The sequence below is a fragment of the Ambystoma mexicanum genome, chromosome 14 (assembly GCF_040938575.1).
Source record: "Ambystoma mexicanum isolate Mex_15411 chromosome 14, UKY_AmexF1_1, whole genome shotgun sequence".
Classification (NCBI taxonomy): domain Eukaryota; kingdom Metazoa; phylum Chordata; class Amphibia; order Caudata; family Ambystomatidae; genus Ambystoma; species Ambystoma mexicanum.
In genome coordinates this window covers 174,498,487-174,519,589 of record NC_090940.1, presented here as the reverse complement: position 1 = coordinate 174,519,589, position 21,103 = coordinate 174,498,487, and the positions used below count along the sequence as shown (strand labels likewise).

The window sequence follows — 21,103 nt, the reverse complement described above, 5'->3', positions numbered from 1 at the left end:
TTATCCAACACCAGCCTATTTCGATAAACTACTCCAGCCATATTCCCACTTGGACCATCCTGGTAATTTCCTGTGTTACGAATTTCAAGTGTTCAGACAGGGTTTTAAGAGGGCACGGAGTGTGAATTTTGGAGTTCAAATAATTTTGAAGTGTAGATAAACCATGTTCCACAAAACCTAGGTTAATGGGGGAGAGTTTTATCATAAAAGCTTAGCATAAAAGCACAAGGTAACCGTTTTAGTTCTAGACAGATCCCCGACTTCAATATATTGCTACTTGCTCAATCCTAGTCAATTATTAGGGCACTGCCACTCGATCCTTGAATTGACCATGATATTTTCACACTTGACTGGTTTGTTATGAATCCACATTTACGGGTCTTGCATTTATGTATGTCTACTTTAGCGTTGCCATACTCGTAATTTATTCACAAATGTGTACTATTCATTTGTGTCTGTGCCAAAATGTGTGTGGTATGAAGCGGCAAAACTATCCTGAATTGCTTGTGCACTGATTTTGCATCTGTAGCAAAGTTTCATTGCACTTTCAATCATTTATTGACATGAAAATAAAGGAAGCTGCATTTAAAGAATACACAATAACACTTCAATTGGGCATGTTGGCTGACTGTAACTAGTTTCCTTTTGATTCTTTCTCCAAATGCTTGGTTGATTATTGCAAGTAATTCAGTTTCTAACCTTAATTTCAGTTGTACTAGTTTTAATGATTGTTGCAATGACCTTTATGGTTACCATTGGGAATCTCAAGGGTAGGAAGTATTGCTGAGATGAGTCATAGTTTCCTTGTTAATGGCATGACCCACTATTCCCACTCTGCCACACCCATTCCAATTCATCTGCTTGAAATGTGTGGTCTAGGGCTGTGGCTTGACATCCTGTAAATAGTATCATGTCTGCGTTGTCATATTGTAACTACTCGCCATTTAATATTCACCATGATTGTAATTGCCATGCGGGTTATCGATTGCAAATCTAAATACAGTGCAGATTAGTCAATATTCAAGCAGTTCAGCACGTTTCAGACGCCATACAAGTAGCACTTTCAGCAGTTCTTAGCCTTTCCCTGCCTCCAAACTAGCTTGTCCATGATGTGCTGGTTGACATAAAACGGAGCTTGCAGACTGTTGATCAGTGAATTCCCACCCATTCCTTCCTCACGTAGTCCCTTCCATTGGTATTTGTTCTTTACTCATCTACCTGTTAAGTGACACTGTTTTGTCCGTTTCATATTTAAAGACTCTTAGAGCCATTAAGGTTGACTAGTTATACGTCTAGGAAAGTTGGATGTTATCTTTTTCTTTGTTACCAAATTTGTAATTGAGGGTTAGCCCACTTAGAATGTACATAGTTTTATAAGTCACCTAACTTTTATTTTTTTCAGGAACTTCTCTCTCTGGCTAAAAGGAAGCGCAGCGATTCTGAGGAGAAGGAGACGCCGGCTACTGTTACCAAACCGTCAGTTTCCTCAGATTCTGAGACCAGTGATAGTGATGACGAGGTTAGTGTGTGCCTTTTGCCTTAATATTTTATAGATTTCTGTCCTAACAAATATGTAAGTGTTCAGGCTGAACACGACTGAAGGAGTTAGGTCAGCGAGCTCATACTATTTCTTCCCCCTTTCATTAGGATTGGGTAAGCAGGAGCTACAAGCATCGCCTGGGTATCGGTAGTAACCAGTCACCAGGACTTACCACTGGGGAACATGGAGCTAGTACATAGCGTTGCGCAAATCTAACTTCCACATAAAATGCAAATACATCATTGTATCCATTATTTATGACACTTTATGCCTTAAATGTCATGCAGATGTGTCCTCTGTTTATTCTTTGATTGTCCCAAAAGCACAGATTAAGTCAGTTATGTTTGTTGGCGTCAGTTGGCCTGGGGAGCCAAAAGTAGCACCTGGTAATTGTGGTTTTGAGATAACCAGGCTCTTTTAGGCTATTAGCAGGAGCTAAATACTTCCCAGCTCCTCTCAATTTCGAGCGCTGCCTTTCCACACCTCATCACAAAAACCTGTCATGTTTGCCTCTGTAGCGCTTTATAAACCGGTGGTTTTAGATCTAGCTTTACCTGGGCCTAGTCTAATTCTTTGTGTTTATAAAAAGCAAAGGTTGGCTACAGAAATCTTGAGCAATATACAATTTTAAAACAAACCTTGTAGCCTTAGATATTTGGTAGGCTTACCATGACACCTATGCAAAATAAGCATCTTCTACAATTTCACCCCCCCCCCCCCATTTGCAAATATTATGTTGGTGGACACATCAAATTCCATTCTTTTGCCATGAAGGACTCCATATTCTATTCTTCCTGCATCTCTTATTTATTTTTTAAAAAATAAAAAAACGAGTTTCTGATTGGAATGCTAGTTTGCTTTTTCTTAACACTTTTAAGCCTCACTTCAAATATTTTGGCTAGTAATCAAAGTAGATTCAGGGCCTTCAACAAACCCGCAAGCCACAAACTGCATGTTTTGCTCAGATCAATGCTGAGTACCGCTTCCACCACCTCACCTTCCTCCATACTCTATTGACCCCCTGATGTTTTGCTTTCGTTTTTACGCGGAAGTGAAGCCTTCAGCTTCACTCAACTGGCATTTTGCTCACTTGTTATGGGGGAACTAACCAGATCTTCAGACTGTCGGTACTGGGAAACTACGTTTCCCTTCCCTTTTCTTTTTAAATGTTTCTATTTTTGGGTTACTTTTTCATATTGCACAATTCAAATGCAGTACAATGGGCATACTTTTGTATCACCCTAGACCCATGCTCAAATTATTTTTTTTGGTTACTTTTAAATGTGTGTAAAGACGAGCTGGTGGCAGCCGTTCCATTTTTACCATTGTTACTGTATTTGTATGTAGCTCTCTCGCGTTTACCGCATTTGGCTACTAACTGTGGCTAGTGTCCCAACATGGCCGTGCCATGAGGTTTTTCATTTGTTGTTTTGCCATTTTTTCTTTGGCTGTCATACTGCCTTGCCAGGAAGGTCTTTTTATGGTCTTGCTCTTGCCCGGGAAAGACTTGATTTTTGCATGCTAGTGCAGGTCAAGTGTGTTGCAAGCCAGGAAGTGGGTTGGGACTGGCTGGTCCAAATCCACAAACTGGTTTCAGTATGTCTGGAGTGTGTGTTCTTCCATTGGTTGGGCTAGGTTTTTATGCTGACATGGACTTTAGGAAAGGAAGAGTCCTGCAACCATTCCCAAGAGATCTGAAGAGGAGCCAAGTATCCTGCATAGATGTGAAGACCTCGGAAGACCCATGGATCGATCCCAAGAAGGCCTAGCGGACCACCTTTGCTCAAGTCCCAGTGAAGCCCTGTCTGGCGACTGATCTTGGAAGACCCTTGTTGGTTTTTCAACACTTTGGAGTGGTGGCAACAACCATTCGCAACGTCTTCTCTGTACCCTGAAGTTTGGATTCTTCAGAAGCGCTCCTGGGCCATCTGGAGCACCGACCAACTCCAATTTGGGCTACCGCAGTAGAAGCGTCGCTGTTCCACGTTATGACTCTGAACTGTCATGCATCAGTGCCTACTGTATTCTTCCATGACAAGAGGTGATACATGGCACCTGTACCCGACTGGAACTTTTCTTGCACACAGAGCTCCTGGGTGTCTTCGACCGACCTCTGGCGACCCTCGAACTATCTGCCAATTCTGTGGAAAAATAGTATGGGTTTTAAGTTATACTTACCAATACCCCATCTCTGCTTTGATTTTCTTTTACAACCAACTGACTTTGGTAACGCTTGTTCCCGTAGCCCTCCAAATGCTAGAAAAGCATTTTACTTGTAAACTCCTTGGACAGCCTTTTGGACCCATCTTCACATCCTCAGGAACCATCCCCTCTTTTTCTCCACCTCCTGAAACTATTTGGAAACTTTATGAACAAGGCCCAGATCAATTTAGGGGTGGACTTTATAAGATAGGGTTGTAATTCCTTTGGACTGACACTGCTATATCTAATTATTTATTTTCACTTTGTGGTATATTTGGGGTGAATTGATTATTCTGCACTGTCATTGTATATTTATACTATTAGTTTTGTGTGGTATACCTGTTCTAAGTAATTTTATAGTGTGTTCTTTACTCAATGGAAGTAATTTTGTACTTGCTTGTGTAAATGTGATCCTTGATTGCTCATTGTGTGGACTTCTGACCCAACTCTCCTCTCCTGAGACTAAACCTTGACCAATCTCCATGCTACCTTTATTGGTTTGTCTAACCTGCTAGCGTTGTCCCTGTTCACTAGAACTAATGGTGGCCTACTAAGCTGTCCAACAGGCCATTTACAGTTGTTTTCGAAATTGGAAAAGGGATGTTGACAGGGCGTGCCAGTAATACTATCCCTAGTGAGACGTCCACTGTATCCATGAGCGCTAAATCGCGGAGTTCTGATTTTGGCATAACGCCATTGATTACTCAAAATAGTTAGTTTACTCTTTCTATCCTTTCTACCTTTCGATCAGACTATCGATAACATCTGCGACAGCGGTGAAGAGATCGGCCGTCGACTAAGATTTCCATCGACGGATCCTTTCTGCCTTGGAGGGCTGCTTCGGCCCAGACAGTAGGGAGAGAGGTGGGAGGACATTGGGGAATGTATTTACCCTTTTTCATACGTTATATTCGCCTAGCTGACATTTGGTTCAACTATGGATAGAACCCCTTTCAAATTCTGCCCAAATTGCAACTAAAAATTCCCCTGCGTCGACGAGCACCTGGTGTGCAATCTTTGCCTACCATGGGATCACGTCGAGGAGAGTTCTTTTTAAAAAATGTTATCAATTCCAACTGGAAAAAAAGCCTTTCAATGTAACAGCAAGTATGTCTTTCAGTCTTCACATACAATTTCATGTTTTCTCGCCTACCCCACATCCTGCTTTTACAAAACCTTTTCCACTGGCACCCCTCTCTTCTCCCCCTGACGAGCTATCATCCCCTGGGCTCGTCTGGCCATGCCCTGTAAATGTAGCAACTATTTGCCTCCAGGCTATCCACGTGTCCACTTCTTCCTCCACCTCGTTTACTGCTTCATTCCACACTACAGTTTCAGCGTCTGCCCATTTTTGAAGATCTTGCCACCAGACTTCAACTTTTGGTCTTTCGCTAGCTTTCCAGCCCATAGCTATTCTGCGTTTCGTTAATATATAAGCCTGATCCTTGGGTTTACTCGGGTGTTTCAGTTTGCGTGGCCTGGGTAACCCTCCCAACATGCACGCCCACAGGGAGTCCACATCCAGGTTTATCTCTTTCTCCGCCATGAGGTGGGCTTCCTCCCCCCCCCCAAAGTCTCTTTATTTCAGGGCATGCTCAGAACATATGCATCCTACCTGAATTCGTCTCCCCACATTTTGGACATGTTTGCGTGCCCAGATTTTTAAACTTGGCTATCTTCTTGGGAGTCATATATGCTCTGTGGGTAACATATAACTGAATCTGTTGTAGTCTCATATTCTTTGATACTTTCTTGTGGTATCCTTGCGCTCACACCCACAGCCCATCTCCCATTAATTCCCCGGCTTCCTCCTCCCAATCTCTCCTTGTCTGGATCACCTTCTTCCCCACTCTAGACAACAGTTCATATATTCAGATGACCTCCTTCAGACACATCCTGAAATGTTTCAATGGCGGTATTGGGCTGTTGTGTCAACACTGTCTCTGGCCATATGCATTTTAGCCTCTTTACCGGCCTGGCATGTGATATATTTCCCAGTGTAAACCGGTGTCTTCCACCAGTGTGTTAAACTGAACTGCCTTCCCATCTAGCCACACGTCTCCCAGGGATGCTATGCCCATCGGTTCCCACTGTTTCCTAATCACCCGTCTCATTTGCTTGTCAACCCATGTCAATGCCACCAACGGCATCTGTGGACAGCACAGGAACAGGTTTTCAATTACCTGGCAGGCCCTTGGCCACATTTTCCAACCCAAATCTAGCAATCTCGTCCCTTCTCCACGCTGAGATTTTGGCAGCCATATCCACTTGTTCAGGAAATATAGGGTACATCCGGACTCCAGCAGTTTGGACTCTGGTGTGGGGTCTTGTGATAACCACCTTGCTACATACTGGAGTTGGCTAGCTAGATAATGCACTTCAGAATTGGGTAATCTAATGCTGCCTTGTTCGTATGGGTTCTGTAATTTCCATAATGCGCTCCTATTCCTGGAGTTGTGCCAGATGAACCCCCTACATATATTCTGGACTTTGGCAGGGAATCGCTTGGGTATCATGTATGATATGTTCGCAAAAAAGTGTAATAGCCTGGGCAGTACCACCATCTTCAACAGTGCCACTCTTCCCATCATGGTCAAGGGGAGCTTGGCCCAGAACACCATGCTATTCTCAATCCTAGATAGCGCCTTCTCTGTATTGTACCTTTGTTCAGCCTCAGCACTATGGTGTACATCTATACTCAAATATCTAAAGGTCTTGGTTTCCCATTTTATCTGTAATACCGGCAGTTCTTCCTGTGGTAACCCCAAATATCTACCAGGGGAATATACATGATTTATTGTGGCTCACTGTGATGCCAGACAGCTCTGCGTATCGCTCCATAACTTCCAAAATATACTGGAGGTTTTCCTCAGTACAGCAGCATGTCATCCGCATACATTGATATCAAATGTTGTCCTCCATTCGTGCTGATCCCTACTTCCCCATACGCCTGCCTCAAGTATATCGCCAGGGGTTTGAGTCTAATATGAAAAGCATTGGGGACCATGGGCATCCCTGTCTAGTACCTCTACTGAGTTGCCACTGTTCTGATATGGTTGCTCCTGTCCGACCTCGAGCCAGCGGACTGCTATAAAGCAGTGGACCCATTTCAAATATGAGTGCCCAACCCCATATTCCCTCAAGGCCGCCATCAACCAGGGTCATTTGACCTAGTCGAAGGCCTTCACTGCATCTAATGAGACTTACTTCTTGGGAGCTCCCTTCCGTCTGTTCTAGGAAGTGATGGAGTCTCCTAAGGTTGTCGGATATACTCCTGCGCGAACATACCCCGTCTGATCAGGATGTAGGAGTCTATTGATAACTAGTCGCAACCTATTGGCCATCACTGCTGTAAGTATTTTGCTGTCTTGATTGAGCATTGATAGTGGTCTGTAAGATCCGCAATCTGTGCTCTGTTTATTAGGCTTAAGTAGCGGAATGATAGTCTCCTCCCTAAGGGACTCTGGCAGCGTTCCTCTGTCAAACGCCTCATTCAACATTGCGAGCATCACATGTAGCAAGTCTGACCTGTATCTTTTATAAAATTCACTTGGGAGTCCATCTACCCCTGGGGCCTTATTAGTGGGTAGTAGCTTGATCACTTCTTCTAATTCTTCTAACATAATTGGGCCTCAAAGTTCTTTTTCCGCTGTCTTCAGTTTGGGAAGATCAATCTCTGCCAATGTTTCTAGCGCATCCGTTTCCTCCCCCACAGGGGCGTCCATGTAAAGTCGCTGGTAATGCTCAAAAACATTTATTCACCCCTTCCTGCGTGTCTGATATCTGCCCATCTATCCCTTGTACTGCTCAGATTGTTTGTTGGGGTTTCACTTTTATATAGCCAAAGCTAATAATCTGCTTGGCTTATCTCCCGCTGCATGTTGCCCCTCTACATATTTCTTGTAGTTTAGGTTGCATAGTCTTCCCCAGTTATCCCTGCACTCTTGTTGTATGGTCTCAACCTCCTCTAGGGAATTCACCCCCTCCCTCATCTTAATCTCTATGCTCTTCTCTGCATCATGCAATTTCTGTGTTATGCCGCCTAGCAACCCTCTGGACTTGGATATTGCAGCGCCCCTCACTACCACTTTAAATGCCTCCCATAGTGTACCAGCTGATTCTACGCTCCCAGTATTGTGTTCAAAATACTCTTGTATTTCTTTCCTCGGGTCTTCCCTGAACCTGGTATCTTTCTGTGCCTCGGTTCTTAGTTTCCATGTCAGGATATTCGCCCTAGGAGCCAAGTACTGCCATGTCACTATTAATGGCGTGTGGTTCGAGAGGACCACAGCCTTGTATTCCGCTTTCACCATTTCTCCCGTCAATTCCGATGCAGAAAATATGTAGTCTAGTCGGGTGTGTAGGTTTTGTTGGGCAGAGTAGTGAGAATATTCTGTTCCGTGGATGGTGCATTCTCCACACATCCACTAATCGAAAATCACTCAGTAGGTCTCTGAAGGCCCTGGCTACTGGGGTAGGCCTTTCGATTTTTCCATCTGACCTGTCGTGCTTGGGGTCCAATGTGCAGTTAAAGTCCCCGCCCCCCCAATATGACTGTCCCATCCATGTACGTACTAAACTTGGCATATAAGGTCCTGAAGTAGCCCGTGGCATCTTGATTCGGGGCATACGCGTTAATGATGCTTACCTACCTGTTTTCTACCATCCCTCTCACAAACACCCCCCTCCCGTCGGATTTATGGTGGAGTGTAACCGCTTAAACGGGACATGTGGCGCAATCCATGTTATGACCCCTCTGGCGTATGCTGAATACGTTGCACCTATGGTGGTCCCGTTACCTTTCCTCACCATGACTTACTGCTCATCTTTGGTCAAGTGAGTTTCTTGTAACGGGGCAATATATATTTTCTGTCTCTTCAGGTACATAATGACCTTATTCCGTTTCAAGTACTTATTTAGCCCACCGACATTCCAGGTCACTATCCTTAGATCTCCCATCTTATCCATACTCTACTCCGCCTGCTTCCTCTCCCGTCGTCCTCTTCTTGCCTTGTGGTTGTAGGCTCGCCCTTTGTCCCCCCTAGACTCTTCCCCCCCTCCCCCAACCCCCCCACCAGCCCACCTTCCCCATAACTCCTCAAAGCCCCTCCCGCCCCCTGCCCGAACTATCCCAACTCTTCCCAACTGTCGCACAGCTCCATCCCTGGATCTCAAGCTATCCCGCATCTAGCCCTTTCCCGGTGTTACCGCTACTTGGAGCTCAGCAGGAGGATACTGTACTACCAGTATTTAGACTAAACTACCTAAGGGGTGATGGTGTGTCTCTTGGCGCTGTTTATATAACGCTGCACGTGTTTCTCCTGCATTGAGCGAACAGTATATCGCTCAATCTACATCTCAATTCGTAACCTCTTTCGCCGACTCGTTATATACTGTGCTATAATCCAGTCCCAAAGTCCATTTCTTATACATTACAGCTCGGAAAAGTACAGATGCAATTATCTGTTCTGCTCTGTCTGGTCATCCGCTCCCGCTGGACAGTTCCATGCGTCCAACCACTCTGCCGCGTCCTCGAGTCTGAAAAAATAAAGGACCTTATTCTTGTAAAGCACCTTATGGTTTGCTTGGTACATCAACATGTATCTGTAGCCTGCTTCGCACAACCACCTTTTGATAGCCCTGTAGTTCACTTGCCGTCTTTGTACCAGGAAGTTGTAATCTGGATAAGCTGTGATGGTTGCTGATGCTCAGTTTATTGTTCCCCCCTTTTTGAAAGTGCTCAAGGATCTTTTCCCTTTCGTTAGAATTCAATATCTTGGCGATGACCGGGTGTGGGGGGGGCGCCCGGTGGCGGCCACCCAACCAGGGCTCTTTGCGCTCTACACTGCGAACCCTTGGATGAGGGCACACCCCCTCGATTTCCTGTAGTAGCATGATCTCAACATAGTTGGTCGGGTCCGATCATTCCCCCCCCCCCAGGAGCCCCACAATTCGTAAGTTCTCTGTACACACCCTTCCGCTTCTTCACTCTGTTCTCCAAGTTACGCACTTGCTGTCGCAGTGTATGTACTTCAGTGGCGTTTGCCATACAGGTGACCGTATTTGTCTTCACCTCTGTCTTTAAACCACTTGTGCATTCCGCCAGCATCCTCCCGTCCTGTCATAGCAAATTGACGTCCACCTTTACAGCGTCTATCTTGAATTCCAGCAAGGTCTTTAGTGCAACCATTGCGGCGTCAAGCTTAGCCTCTCTTGATGCCTTGAAGTCTGCGATTGCCTCAAGTATCTGCTGATCATTTCTTGTCGAGGTTACTTCGCTTTGCGTGTGTTGCCCTTTAGTCTTGCCAACCTCTGTGGTGATTTAGTGAACTTCATCGTTGGCTGCTTCACCTTCACTTTAGTCAGTTTGAAGGCCGTATTAGACCTAGGCGTGGTCTCTACTTGCGGTGGGCCAATGCTTTATATCCTAGTGCCTCTCGGTGCCTGGCCTTGATCTGCAACCTTGTCCACCAGAGGACCACTGTCTGTGTGTGATGCGCAGTATAAGGGTGTCTCACTTCGTGTACGCTCAATTGCTCTTTCGCCTCTGTTTGCCTGTGGTGTCCCAAACACTGGGCTTGGCTTTCCATTATGGGCTTATCTGTGTACCACTGTTCTGAAGCTAGCCCCTCATGTCCTTTGCCAATCAGGACTTGGTGTGCCCTTATTACGGTTTGGTTTAGGCACAGGGTGCACTTGTGCTCCAGTTCGTGGAACCGTTGTAACTCTTCAAGCTGCCCTTTCATGCACCTGCATCTGCTGCTCCGTTCTAACCAGATAGCCTTCAGTGTGGGTTTTAATCGTGTCTCTCGCTGCATCCACTGCCATTAATCCCCAAGCTTCTTATCCCCGCTCCTTTGGCTCCTCCCTTCCTTAAGCCAGATTGCCCTTGTGGCAATTATGTGTGTTTCACCCTTCGTATGGCCCCTCTGTGCTCCAGCTTCCTGGGCAGTCACTTTATTTGGGGCGGTCTCGGCAGTGCCACTGCCTTCCATTATAGTTGCACTTGTAATGTGAGCTTTATGGTCCTAGTTCATTCATCTGAAAGTCTTGCTTACCAGTGTGCCTCTGATGTCATCAGTGTCGAAGCATCAAAATGTTTCTCAGCAGTGCACTTGCTTGGTTTTATTGCTTAATGAGGTTATGAAGTTCCTTCGTTGCCGGCTCAGTGTTCTGTGTGCTACTGTTAATGATTAACTCTCCCCTGCGCACTGCAAGGTGCTAAATCCCAAACAATGTATAGGGTCCTGCAGCTGCTCATGCCCACAGTATGGGGCATGAGCAGCTGGGGGTTGCGCGGCCCGTCCACCAGGGCTCTTTTGTCCACGGGCTTGACTTTCACACACAAGTCGGAGCGCATAACGTTGCGCGCCCGACCCATTTATGTATTAAACCACTACTTCGCTTCCTCCACAGGCGGCATTTGGTTTGGCATCTGAGCCGTCTCACAATGACGGTCCACTTCCAGTAGTCCATGACCTGCTCCGTTCTGCTGTGGCACGCTGCAGGGGCCCGGCATGCAACACCCCCAAGCCTCTGTCACTCCTGTAACGTTGCTTGGCACTCAGGAAAATGCCTCACTGATCTTTGTTGGGCTGCAGGCGTCCGCGCTCCGTTCCATTGAAGATCAGAGTGTTCTTCAGTCCCTTTGTTCTCGGGGAGTGGCCCTCTTGTAAAGACATCTTCAGGACCTCGTTGCCTTTCCATCGTGGTTAACTTTCTTCCTGTATACCAGATTTGACATCACTGTTGTGCACTGCATGGAGAACACGTTCACACAGCTGTAGGTCTGATTGAATGGCTCGCACACCGCCTTCTTGTGAGCATTCCAGGTTTATGTCCTGATCAGCCGAAGTTAGATTCACAGCTTATCCCATGGCTAGTTAGCCACGCCCCCTCACATCGAGGAGAGTTGAGTTTTCAGGCTCTTCAAACCAGACACATTAAAGGACCGAAAAACTAAGCGTTGGGCCACCACGCCATGCAGTGTGAGGCCACCATGGATGTGGAGGGAGCCTACAGCGATGGCAGCAACGACGCATTTTCAGACAGCGAAGGCAAAACGTTGGTTTCCCAAGCCTCTGACCCCAACAGACAGGTTGGTGGCCCTGTTACGGGGGACGAACCCCAGCCACATCGGCACTCGCACTGCCCCTACCACTAAACACACAGCCAAGGGCTGTGAATCGATGCGTATGTCGACCAAGAGCCCACACACAGCGTCTAGGGAGAGGTCCACAGAATCCTTGTCCTCTGGGCGGTCACGGTCCCGATCGCCGCACAAGCAGCCCAGACTATCAAAAGACAGTTCAGACGCCATGCATAAATCCCTTCCCTAATTTCTCACTTCAACAGACGAGACATCGGGTCACTCCACAGCTAAAAGCTCGAAACACTTGGGAATAGCCACCTGGTTAAGAAACATGTCCCAAAAAGCCTTAAAGAGTCCAAGAAACACACTTCAAAAGCCCCAAGGTCTCCTACACCCCAAAGGGAAAAGGATTCACATCCTCGGGGAAGGGAATCCTTGTCAACAGCATTAAAGAACAAGGGACATCCCTCACCTCAAGGTCAGGCACTTCTACTAGAACCAATGTCCATACCGAGCTCTGCTCAATGGACATGCAAAGACATTAATAGTCATGAGAAGGATGACTTTCATGGCAAACCTTTTCAAAAAGAACCCAGATGCTTTCCAAACCACCCCTCCCACTGCAGATGCCCCTACTCCTCAGCCCCCTCCTAAGAGGTCTCGTTCTGATACCCTGGCAATTCCATCCCAGCAGGACCCACCCTTCATTCATCTGTATGATATCATATGATAGTTTATTTATATAGCGCCTATACACAATGTGTTTCAAAGCGCTTCAAGGAGGGAGGGGACATAGGAAAAATACAGTTACATTCAGCAAAAGTCCTTGAAACAATACAGAATGTGAAAATAACTATCATAATAGGCCTGTCGACTTTTCTGATAGTGCAAGTGCATAGAACAAGTAAGGCAAGAGGTGATGGTAAGGAAGGAAAACAGAGCAAGCAGTAACATTACTAAGTCTGACAACAATTTACGCAGTGCAGGTGGTAACAAGAGGCGGGGTGGGAGGGGGGGCAAGTGGACGGAGGGGGGAAGGAGAACAAGACACGCTACTGATCAAAAGGTCAGTGACAAATTGAAAAGTAGGGGAGGGGGAGAACAAAAAGGGGAGGGGGGACAGACAAGCTGCTATCAAGAGTCACGGAACAGATGATAGGAGTAAGTGCTAGGAGGCGGAAGTCTAGGAGGGGGGAGTAGGAGGGAAGTTGAGGATGGAAATGAGGGGGTGGAGCGCAGAGCAAGAGGGGGGCAAGCAGGGTGAGGGCACACAGATACTCACGAGGGGCAGGGGGGCAGAGGGGGGGCACACAGATACTCACGGGGGTGGAGGGGCACACAGATACTCACGGGGGTGGAGGGGCACACAGATACTCACAGGGGGCGGGGGGCACACAGTCACGGGGGGCAGGGGGCACACAGTCACGGGGGGCAGGGGGCACACAGTCACGGGGGCGGGGGGGGCACACAGATACTCACGGGGGGCAGGGGGCACACAGTCACGGGGGGCAGGGGGCACACAGTCACGGGGGCGGGGGGGGCACACAGATAGTCATGGGGGGCAGGGGGGCACACAGCCATGGGGGGCAGGGGGGCACACAGCCACGGGGGGAGCAGGGGGGGCACACAGCCGCAGGGGGGGCACACAGATAGGCAGGGGGGGCACACAGACACTCACGCACAGAGGGGCCGGCGATCCGGCGTACCGCGATGGACAGCGGTAGACAGGGCCTTAGGAGTGGGCCTTGTGAGGAGGGCCGGCCTTCCCATTGGGCAAGATGTAGGCGCCCATAACCAATCCCGTACCCCCAGCAGCAGTGTGCTCAGCACTCCGGTGCAGGCACAGTGAAACGGCCATCTTTGAATGGCGATTTTACAAACGAAAAGGCATGGTGCAATGCAAGGTGGCACACAACGGAGCGGTATTGAGGCTCCAAAATGTCAGTACATTCATGCGGATGATGTGCTAAACAAGCAAAGATATTAAAATGTTCATCCATGTTGATGCGCCGATGTGCGCCTCTCGTGGGAGCCCAATAGAGTGGGGCTTACCTTAGCACCAGAGTCCGACATGTGCGAGCAGGCAGCACGTAGAATGCAGGGGGGGGGAAGAAAGATGCAGCCGCTCCGGCAGCCGCATGAGAGATTCAGCCAGGATGGAGGAAAGTGCACCAAGAGAGGGCCAGGAGTGGGCCTTGTGAGGAGGGCCGGCCAAGCCTGCCGGCATTCCCATTGGGCAAGATGTAGGCGCCCATAGCCAATCCTGTACCCCCAGCAGCAGTGTGCTCAGCACTCCGGGGCAGGCACAGTGAAACGGCCATCTTTGAATGGATGACCCAGATACCGACACTGAAGACAACTAAACAACTCAGGAGGGCGGAGAACAGGATTATGACGATGAAGAAATGTATAACATAGCCTCTACCATCACCCTAGCCCCCCAACCCCCCCCTCCTTGGCACATTCGCCAATAGACAACCAGCCACTATAAAACGACATACTCATTAAAGCAGTTGAGCACTCCAGATAGACACAGGAAACTCAACAAGACAGACTTTGAGGATATTCTAAGGGATAAGAAAGCAGTCACGCAGTTCATCCCCCATCCTGCAGTCTACCAAGTCTATCCAGAGAAGGATCCAGCCTTCTCTGGAAACACCTAGCCAGACGCTGGCAGTTAATCCACGCATCGGAAAGCTCTTCTGCCCTGCCCCTACAGACCCACTCTACATCAGGGGACCGCTTAAACCAGACTCTTGTAGTAACAACGAGAAAGAGCAGGGACATCCTTAGCCTCTTCGGCGGCTCCACCGGAGAAAGAGAGCAAAAAACTATACACTATGGGGTGAAAAGTAGCCACTTCTGTTGCCTTTCAGGCGAGAATCACAAAAATACAACACTTCTAGTGAGTGAGTTATAACTGCCATAAGTGGGATGAAGTGTCTGCATTGTCATCGGCTCCTGAACCCCTTAAGATACAATTGGCAATGGTAGCTGCAGAAGGCAGAGCAGTTTCTAGCTGCATTCTGAAGAATAATTTCAATGCCGCTGACAATGCGGGCAGAATTATTGCAGAAAGTACAACTAAGTGCCATGCGTGGCTACGCCAGTTCGGCTTGAAGCAGGAGACTCGAGCTCCGCTTCTTAAAATGCCAATTGAGCCCAACATCCTCTTCGGAAAGATCGTTGACGACGCCCTGAAATCCACGAAGGATGAATATGACACCTTAAAATCTTTGGGCCAGTTTACAAATAAACCCATAGACCAAAGAGGTGGTAATAATTTTCGTCTATTTCGTGGACAAAATTCAGAGGGGTTCAGGCTAGAGACAGAATCGGGAATCATCCTGGGGTAACCATCAAGGCCAAGCCTCACAAGGTTACCAAAGGCAACAGCACCAATCTTGTGGCCGGCGGAGGTCCTCCACATCTAGAGGTGGAGCCACACCTCCAAAACAGTGACTACCAGCTTCAGGTGCCCTCCCATGCCTCTCCAGTAGGAGGGCGTATTTCAAACTTCACCCAAGCATGGTAGTGAATCAACTCAGACAAATGGGTGCTATCCACCGTGGTGGCCGATTATCGTATGGAGCTAATCCAGCGACCCTGGAACCATCCCCTGCATCAAACACTCGAAGGAAGATTGCGACGCTGCTCCAAAAGGTTGCCATAGAAGTCGTCCCGGCGAACCAGGTAAACAAGGCTATTTATTCAACCTACTTTCTTGTGCCAAAAAAAATCGAACAATGTGACCATTAGTAGACCCAAGCTCTCAAACACCTATGTCAAGCCACAAAAGTTCTGCATGACTGTTACAAGAAGTAATCCCTCTGCTAAACCGGGGAGACTGCATGGCAACATTGGATACGAAAGATGCTTATTTTCATATTTCAATGTTCCCAGCACACAGAAAATTCTTGCGGTTCAAGATGGCGAACTAGCACTACCAATTCAAGGCCCTGCCCTTCGGAATAGCATTCTCACCGAGGGTATTCACAAAGGTACTTGCAGTGGTGGCAGCGCAGGGAGACAAACCCAGTGTACCCTTACCTGGACGACTGGCTGATTACAGGGGAGACTCTCCGAATTTGCAGGAAAATAATTCAAAGAACTATCGACCTTCTCTTTCAATTGGGCTGCTCAATAAATGAGAAAACATCAAGCCTAGTGCCAAGCACAATCAAACAATTCCTAGGAGCTGTAATAGACTCAAGAGAGGGGTTAGTCTTCCCGTCAGAGGAAAGAGTCCCAAATATGTTACTGCAAATACCTCATTCTCAGGCCGGCCGCCAGATAAGCGTACCAAAGCTATGCGTTTGCTAGGCATGATGGGATCCTGCATTTACCTGGTACCGCACGCACACCATGCTGGAATTGTTGGAAAAAAGTGTTCTCAGGCAAGCGGTCAGTGGAGCGATCTAGTGGTAGTTTCGCCAACACTGGTACAACACCTTTGCTGGTAGACGAGGGAAAATCTGTTAAAGGGAACCCCTTCCATGAGCCAGAAGTGCAAGCAATAGTTACGACAGACGTCACTCGCCGGGTGGGGCACTCATCACCTTCATCACACAGCACATGGTCTGTGGACTCATGCCACGGCGCAGAACCACATCAATCTGCAGGAACTACTGCTGGTATTCAAGGCCCTTCAGGCATTCGAGATACACTTAACAAACCAGTCTGTACAAGTCCTCACCGACAGCACTACAGCAATGTTTTACATCCACAAACGGGGGGGGGGGCGGCACATTCTCCACATCTGTCCAAACTAGCACAACAAGTTTGGAAATGACAGATGTTCCTATCCTCAACACGTTCCAGGGGAACTCAACACTCTTGCCGACTCACTGAGCAGAGATCCCCACATGAATGGCAACTAGACACGAGTCGTAGACTACCTCTTCTGTCAGTGGGGTTACTGCACGCTAGACTTGTTCGCTACAAGCAAAAACAAACAATGATCAGACTACGCGTCCAGGTTCCCCCAACCAAGCTCCAAGAGGAACGCCCTATGGATGAACTGGTCAAGGAGATTTGCTTACGCTTCCCCCTACTCCTCTTATGAACAAGGTGGTGAACAAGATTCTTAAAGAACTGACGCTCATCCTAGTTGCTCCTATGTGTGCATGACAGCCATGGTATCCACATCTGCGCAAACTGGTGATGTGCGATCCATCAAACTCCCAGACCAACTCACTCAACACTGGGGATTAACAGTACACCCTCAAGCTCACTGAATGAACTTGGCAGCGTGGATCCTGAAGTCAGAGTTTGGACATCTTAACCTACCACAGAGGTGTATGGATATCCTCAAGGAGGCACAAAAGCCAAACAATAGACACTGTTATTTCGACAAGTGTAGGAGATTTGTAATTTGGTGCCAGCCTAAACAAACACGCACCATAGAATGAACCCCCCCCCTCCCCCCAATCCCACATTCTGAACTATATGCTCCACTTGCTAGACTCTGGGTTAGTATTCAACTCTATAGAGGTTAACCTGGTGGCCTTATCGGCTTACGCCACCTTCCACAGTAACATATTGTGGTGGAAAGTGCCAGTCATCAGAGCATTCATGGAGGGAGTAAAGAGACTCCACCCTCCAATTTCAAACCCACCGCCAGGATGGGATCTCAATGTGGTACTCGCAAAGCTTATGGGGCCCCCCATTTGAGCATGCAAAAGTCAAGTCTTGAACCCCTGACTTACAAGACTGCCTTCCTAGTGGCTATTATTCCATAAGAAGAGTTAGTGAATTGCAAGCATTGTCTGTGCAGGATCCATTTTTCGTAATAGACGAGGACAAACTGGTTTTACGTGCATCCGAGGTTCTCTATGAACTGCATCTCAAAATTTCATGTGAACCAGTCCATTGAGCTACCGGCTTTCTTCCAGAGCCCAAAGAGCTCAGCTGAGTTATAACTCCACACACTAGATGTAAGGAGGGTGGTCCTTTTACTATGTAAACAATACCATACCGCTAAGGAAAATAGACCAGGCAGAGAAGCGCAGCGCATTTCCAAAATTGTGAACTTCCATGTGTTGGAGTTGCCATCCGGCCATGTAGGGGACTTTTTTCAGATGAACCATAAGGGGACGATTTAATACAGTGGCATTTTATAATTCTATCTGGATTATACTAAAACACAGAACGTCTTATCACGCCCATGTTGAGGCTTAATTTTACTTTAGAATAAAACCTATAATACTCGGCCACTGAATTCCCTGAATATGCAAATCATGTGACCTAAACAGTTGCAAGCATCCAGAGTTTCTCTTCTCCCCAAGGAGAAGCCATCCCCATTGAGACTAGGGAGGTGAGCCTGCTAAGGAAGGTACTGGGCAAGCAGTATCCCACTGTGGGTGACTGTGTTCCCCACCCTCCTTAGAGGGCAGGCCATCCAAATCAGGGATGTTATCCTCCCTTGTCTCTCAAACCTACCAATTATGTTGATTATATGGGCGTAAAATTGCATATTAATTTGCAGCTCCCTATACAAATGACTGGTAAGGTTTCTGACAATGTTCGGGCGTGTCCTCACCTTAGAAGCCAGAGTGCGATATGGACCCACCCTCTCGGTGAGTGGACGTAAAATACCCAATTCGTGCTGGTACAGGAGAGGAAGGTAGCCCGCAGAACTACGGACAAACCCTAGGATAAAGGGTATGTCAGGAAAAAGTGAGCCCCTGCCCAGTGTGGTAGATGCAGCGACAGCCGGGTTTGTGGACTGCCAAGTGTCACTGCCGAGACAGAAACTTGAGATGCCCAGCCCAGGAGACTCTGGCAATGGGAATCGTTTGAGCACCGGATCAGTCTCGTGACAAGGAACCAACGCCCATAGGAGGAGAGTAGGTAGCACTAGCTCCAGTAAACACACACACCAGAAAGGAACTGGAGGGGAGAAGCCAGTCAGCCGAAATGAAAGCCTGCCCGCAGGACCACCACAGGAAGACGCAAGGTTTTCGGTCACTCCAGGAACCAGGAGGATGACCCACTAGAACGGGTTTCTGTACAGTGGATTTTGGTTATTGTAGGACATCCTGACCAGCACTCTTTAAGACTTATTTTCCTTTCAATTGGAGTAGGGCTCAATAACCTGGGGACAGAATAGGTTTTGGTTGTTAGAAATAAGAGCCACTTGCCATCTTGTCAGTATCCTGAATTTGGCTTGCCACATGAGTGAACATCGACCCTCTGGAAGGGGCTCGATATGATGGTACAATAGATAAAATGCTTTGTCCGATACTGCAGGATACAGCAGTTCAGAGGTGCTGTCAATGGGAAATTTAGTGTTAAGAATGATGACAAGGCGCGCACTCTGGTTCCCATTCAATGTGAATTACCTGAAACACCTGAAAAGGAAATGTAACTAGACACGCCTGGAAAGGAAAAGAAACACAGCCTCCCTGATTGATGGAGTCAAGAAAACGTTTGGAGGAGAAGACAATTTGTTGCTACAGCAGGAAAACTTGACTGGGAACCAGAGTACGCACCTTGCCATCATTCTTAACTCAATAGGGAAATTAACCTAATCGTGAAGATTAAATCTGCATGGTATGGCAGAGAGGAAACCAAATGGGTAGGATGATGACCTTATATGATGGTAGCCTGCTATTAAGATTTCCCTCTGTGGCTCCCTAAATTCTATGTACTCCATCCTTGCCATTGTCCAGTAGGAAGAGATTACCTTCATTTTGATAGTAACCTTGTGCTTCTCAGATCACCCCTTCTGATTTTAACATGGGCAATCCATTTTGCAAAAGACCATAGCAGCAGGGCTTCCCCACATATAAATAGCCTGTTGTACTGCCTGACAGATCATGTTACAGGCACATTGGCTGTACAATTACTTACTCACTAACATACCAAATCACCAGCATCCACGTGCAAAACACACATTACTGTACTAGTTGGACCTACTAAAAATGGCATACCTGCAAATGTAGAAGTATTATACCATTAAATCTGCAATGTTTAAAAAAATATGTATGTAATGCTAAGTACTGTTTAACTTGTAATGGCGGAGCCCACTAGTGGTATTGTTTCCTCTAGGGATATCTGTGTATATACATTTGCTCTCTACCTTATTGGCAAAGAGTACCATGTCAAATGTGGTCCTTATGCCAGCAAATCACACAGCAGTCCTGCCCACAGTATGTACAACTGCTAAATTCAGGGTGGAAAATGGGCATTCTTCACTAGCCATTGTCTAGTGAGATTTGACTTTTGGCGAGTAAGAGATTGTGTGCTGTGTATGCATGTACATAATTGATGTGGTGTATTGCCTTTTTTTTTTTCATGGCTTCCTAATTCGGACATTAACTGTGTTCTTAACGTCACCTCTGTGTCGCCATGCGCCTGGTCTGATCACCATAAAATATCATTCTCCATTAATTCTAGTCCACCTACAGATAAACCTAACCTTGGCCCTCTCACCTCCACACGCAACAAAAAGGATATTACGGTTGAGAAATTACTCCCACTCCTCCCTCTCCTGAACTCTGCTTCCACCACGTGCTCGGACCCCACTGTGCTAGTTGACATCTACAGCCGTGCCATGTTAAAAGCCCTCAACACCATTGCCCCCTCAAACTGCGCAAACAAAAACCGCAGCTTCACCTTAATTCCTGGTTTACACCGCACCTACGCGATCTGCGTAAAGAAGAAAAGCTGAGGCTCATTGGTAAAGCTCACCTTCTCTAGTCAAAAAACAGCCTTACCACAGCCTCCCTCACCTACAAGGAAGCCATTCTAGTTGCAAAAAGTTTATAACAAAAGGATCATTCAAGCCCAATCAAATACCAAGGAACTCTTTAAGATCCTCAAAGAACTTGAGTCGCCTGTTGCCCCGCTTGTTACATGCACCCCAGACACAGATTGGTGCTCTAATATTCAAAAGGCACTGCTTGACAAAATTGCCCTGCTCCAAGCCAAAATTAATACCAAAAAATGTCACCTCCCTGACTAAATGGGTTACCCCGTCCTACAAAACCCCCTCTACCAAACATTCCTTCAAACCTTTTAGCTTCTCACCCCTCACTATTGAGGAGGTAGAAAATATAACAAAGCTTAAGCCTTCCAACTGCCAAAGTGACGCTTGCCCTGCATCGGTCATAAAGGAAGCTGCACATGATCTTGCCCCATTCATTATCTCATTTATTAATGCCTCCTTCAAATCGGGCACTGTACCTGACAACCTTAAGGATGCTTGGGTCATCCCTTTAATCAAAAAACCCAATCTTGATCCCAGTAACCCCTCTAACTACAGG

The 21,103-nt window shown here is 47.1% G+C and overlaps 1 protein-coding gene across 1 annotated transcript in view; it reads left to right on the top strand.

Moving 5' to 3' along the window:
* The window catches only part of RTF1 (RTF1 homolog, Paf1/RNA polymerase II complex component), a 956,198-nt gene that overhangs the window by 111,058 nt on the left and 824,037 nt on the right, over positions 1-21,103 (top strand). The window contains exon 2 of the mRNA XM_069638847.1: positions 1,403-1,519. Within this exon, the coding sequence (XP_069494948.1) occupies positions 1,403-1,519 (117 nt within the window). The remainder of the gene's footprint in view (positions 1-1,402; positions 1,520-21,103) is intronic.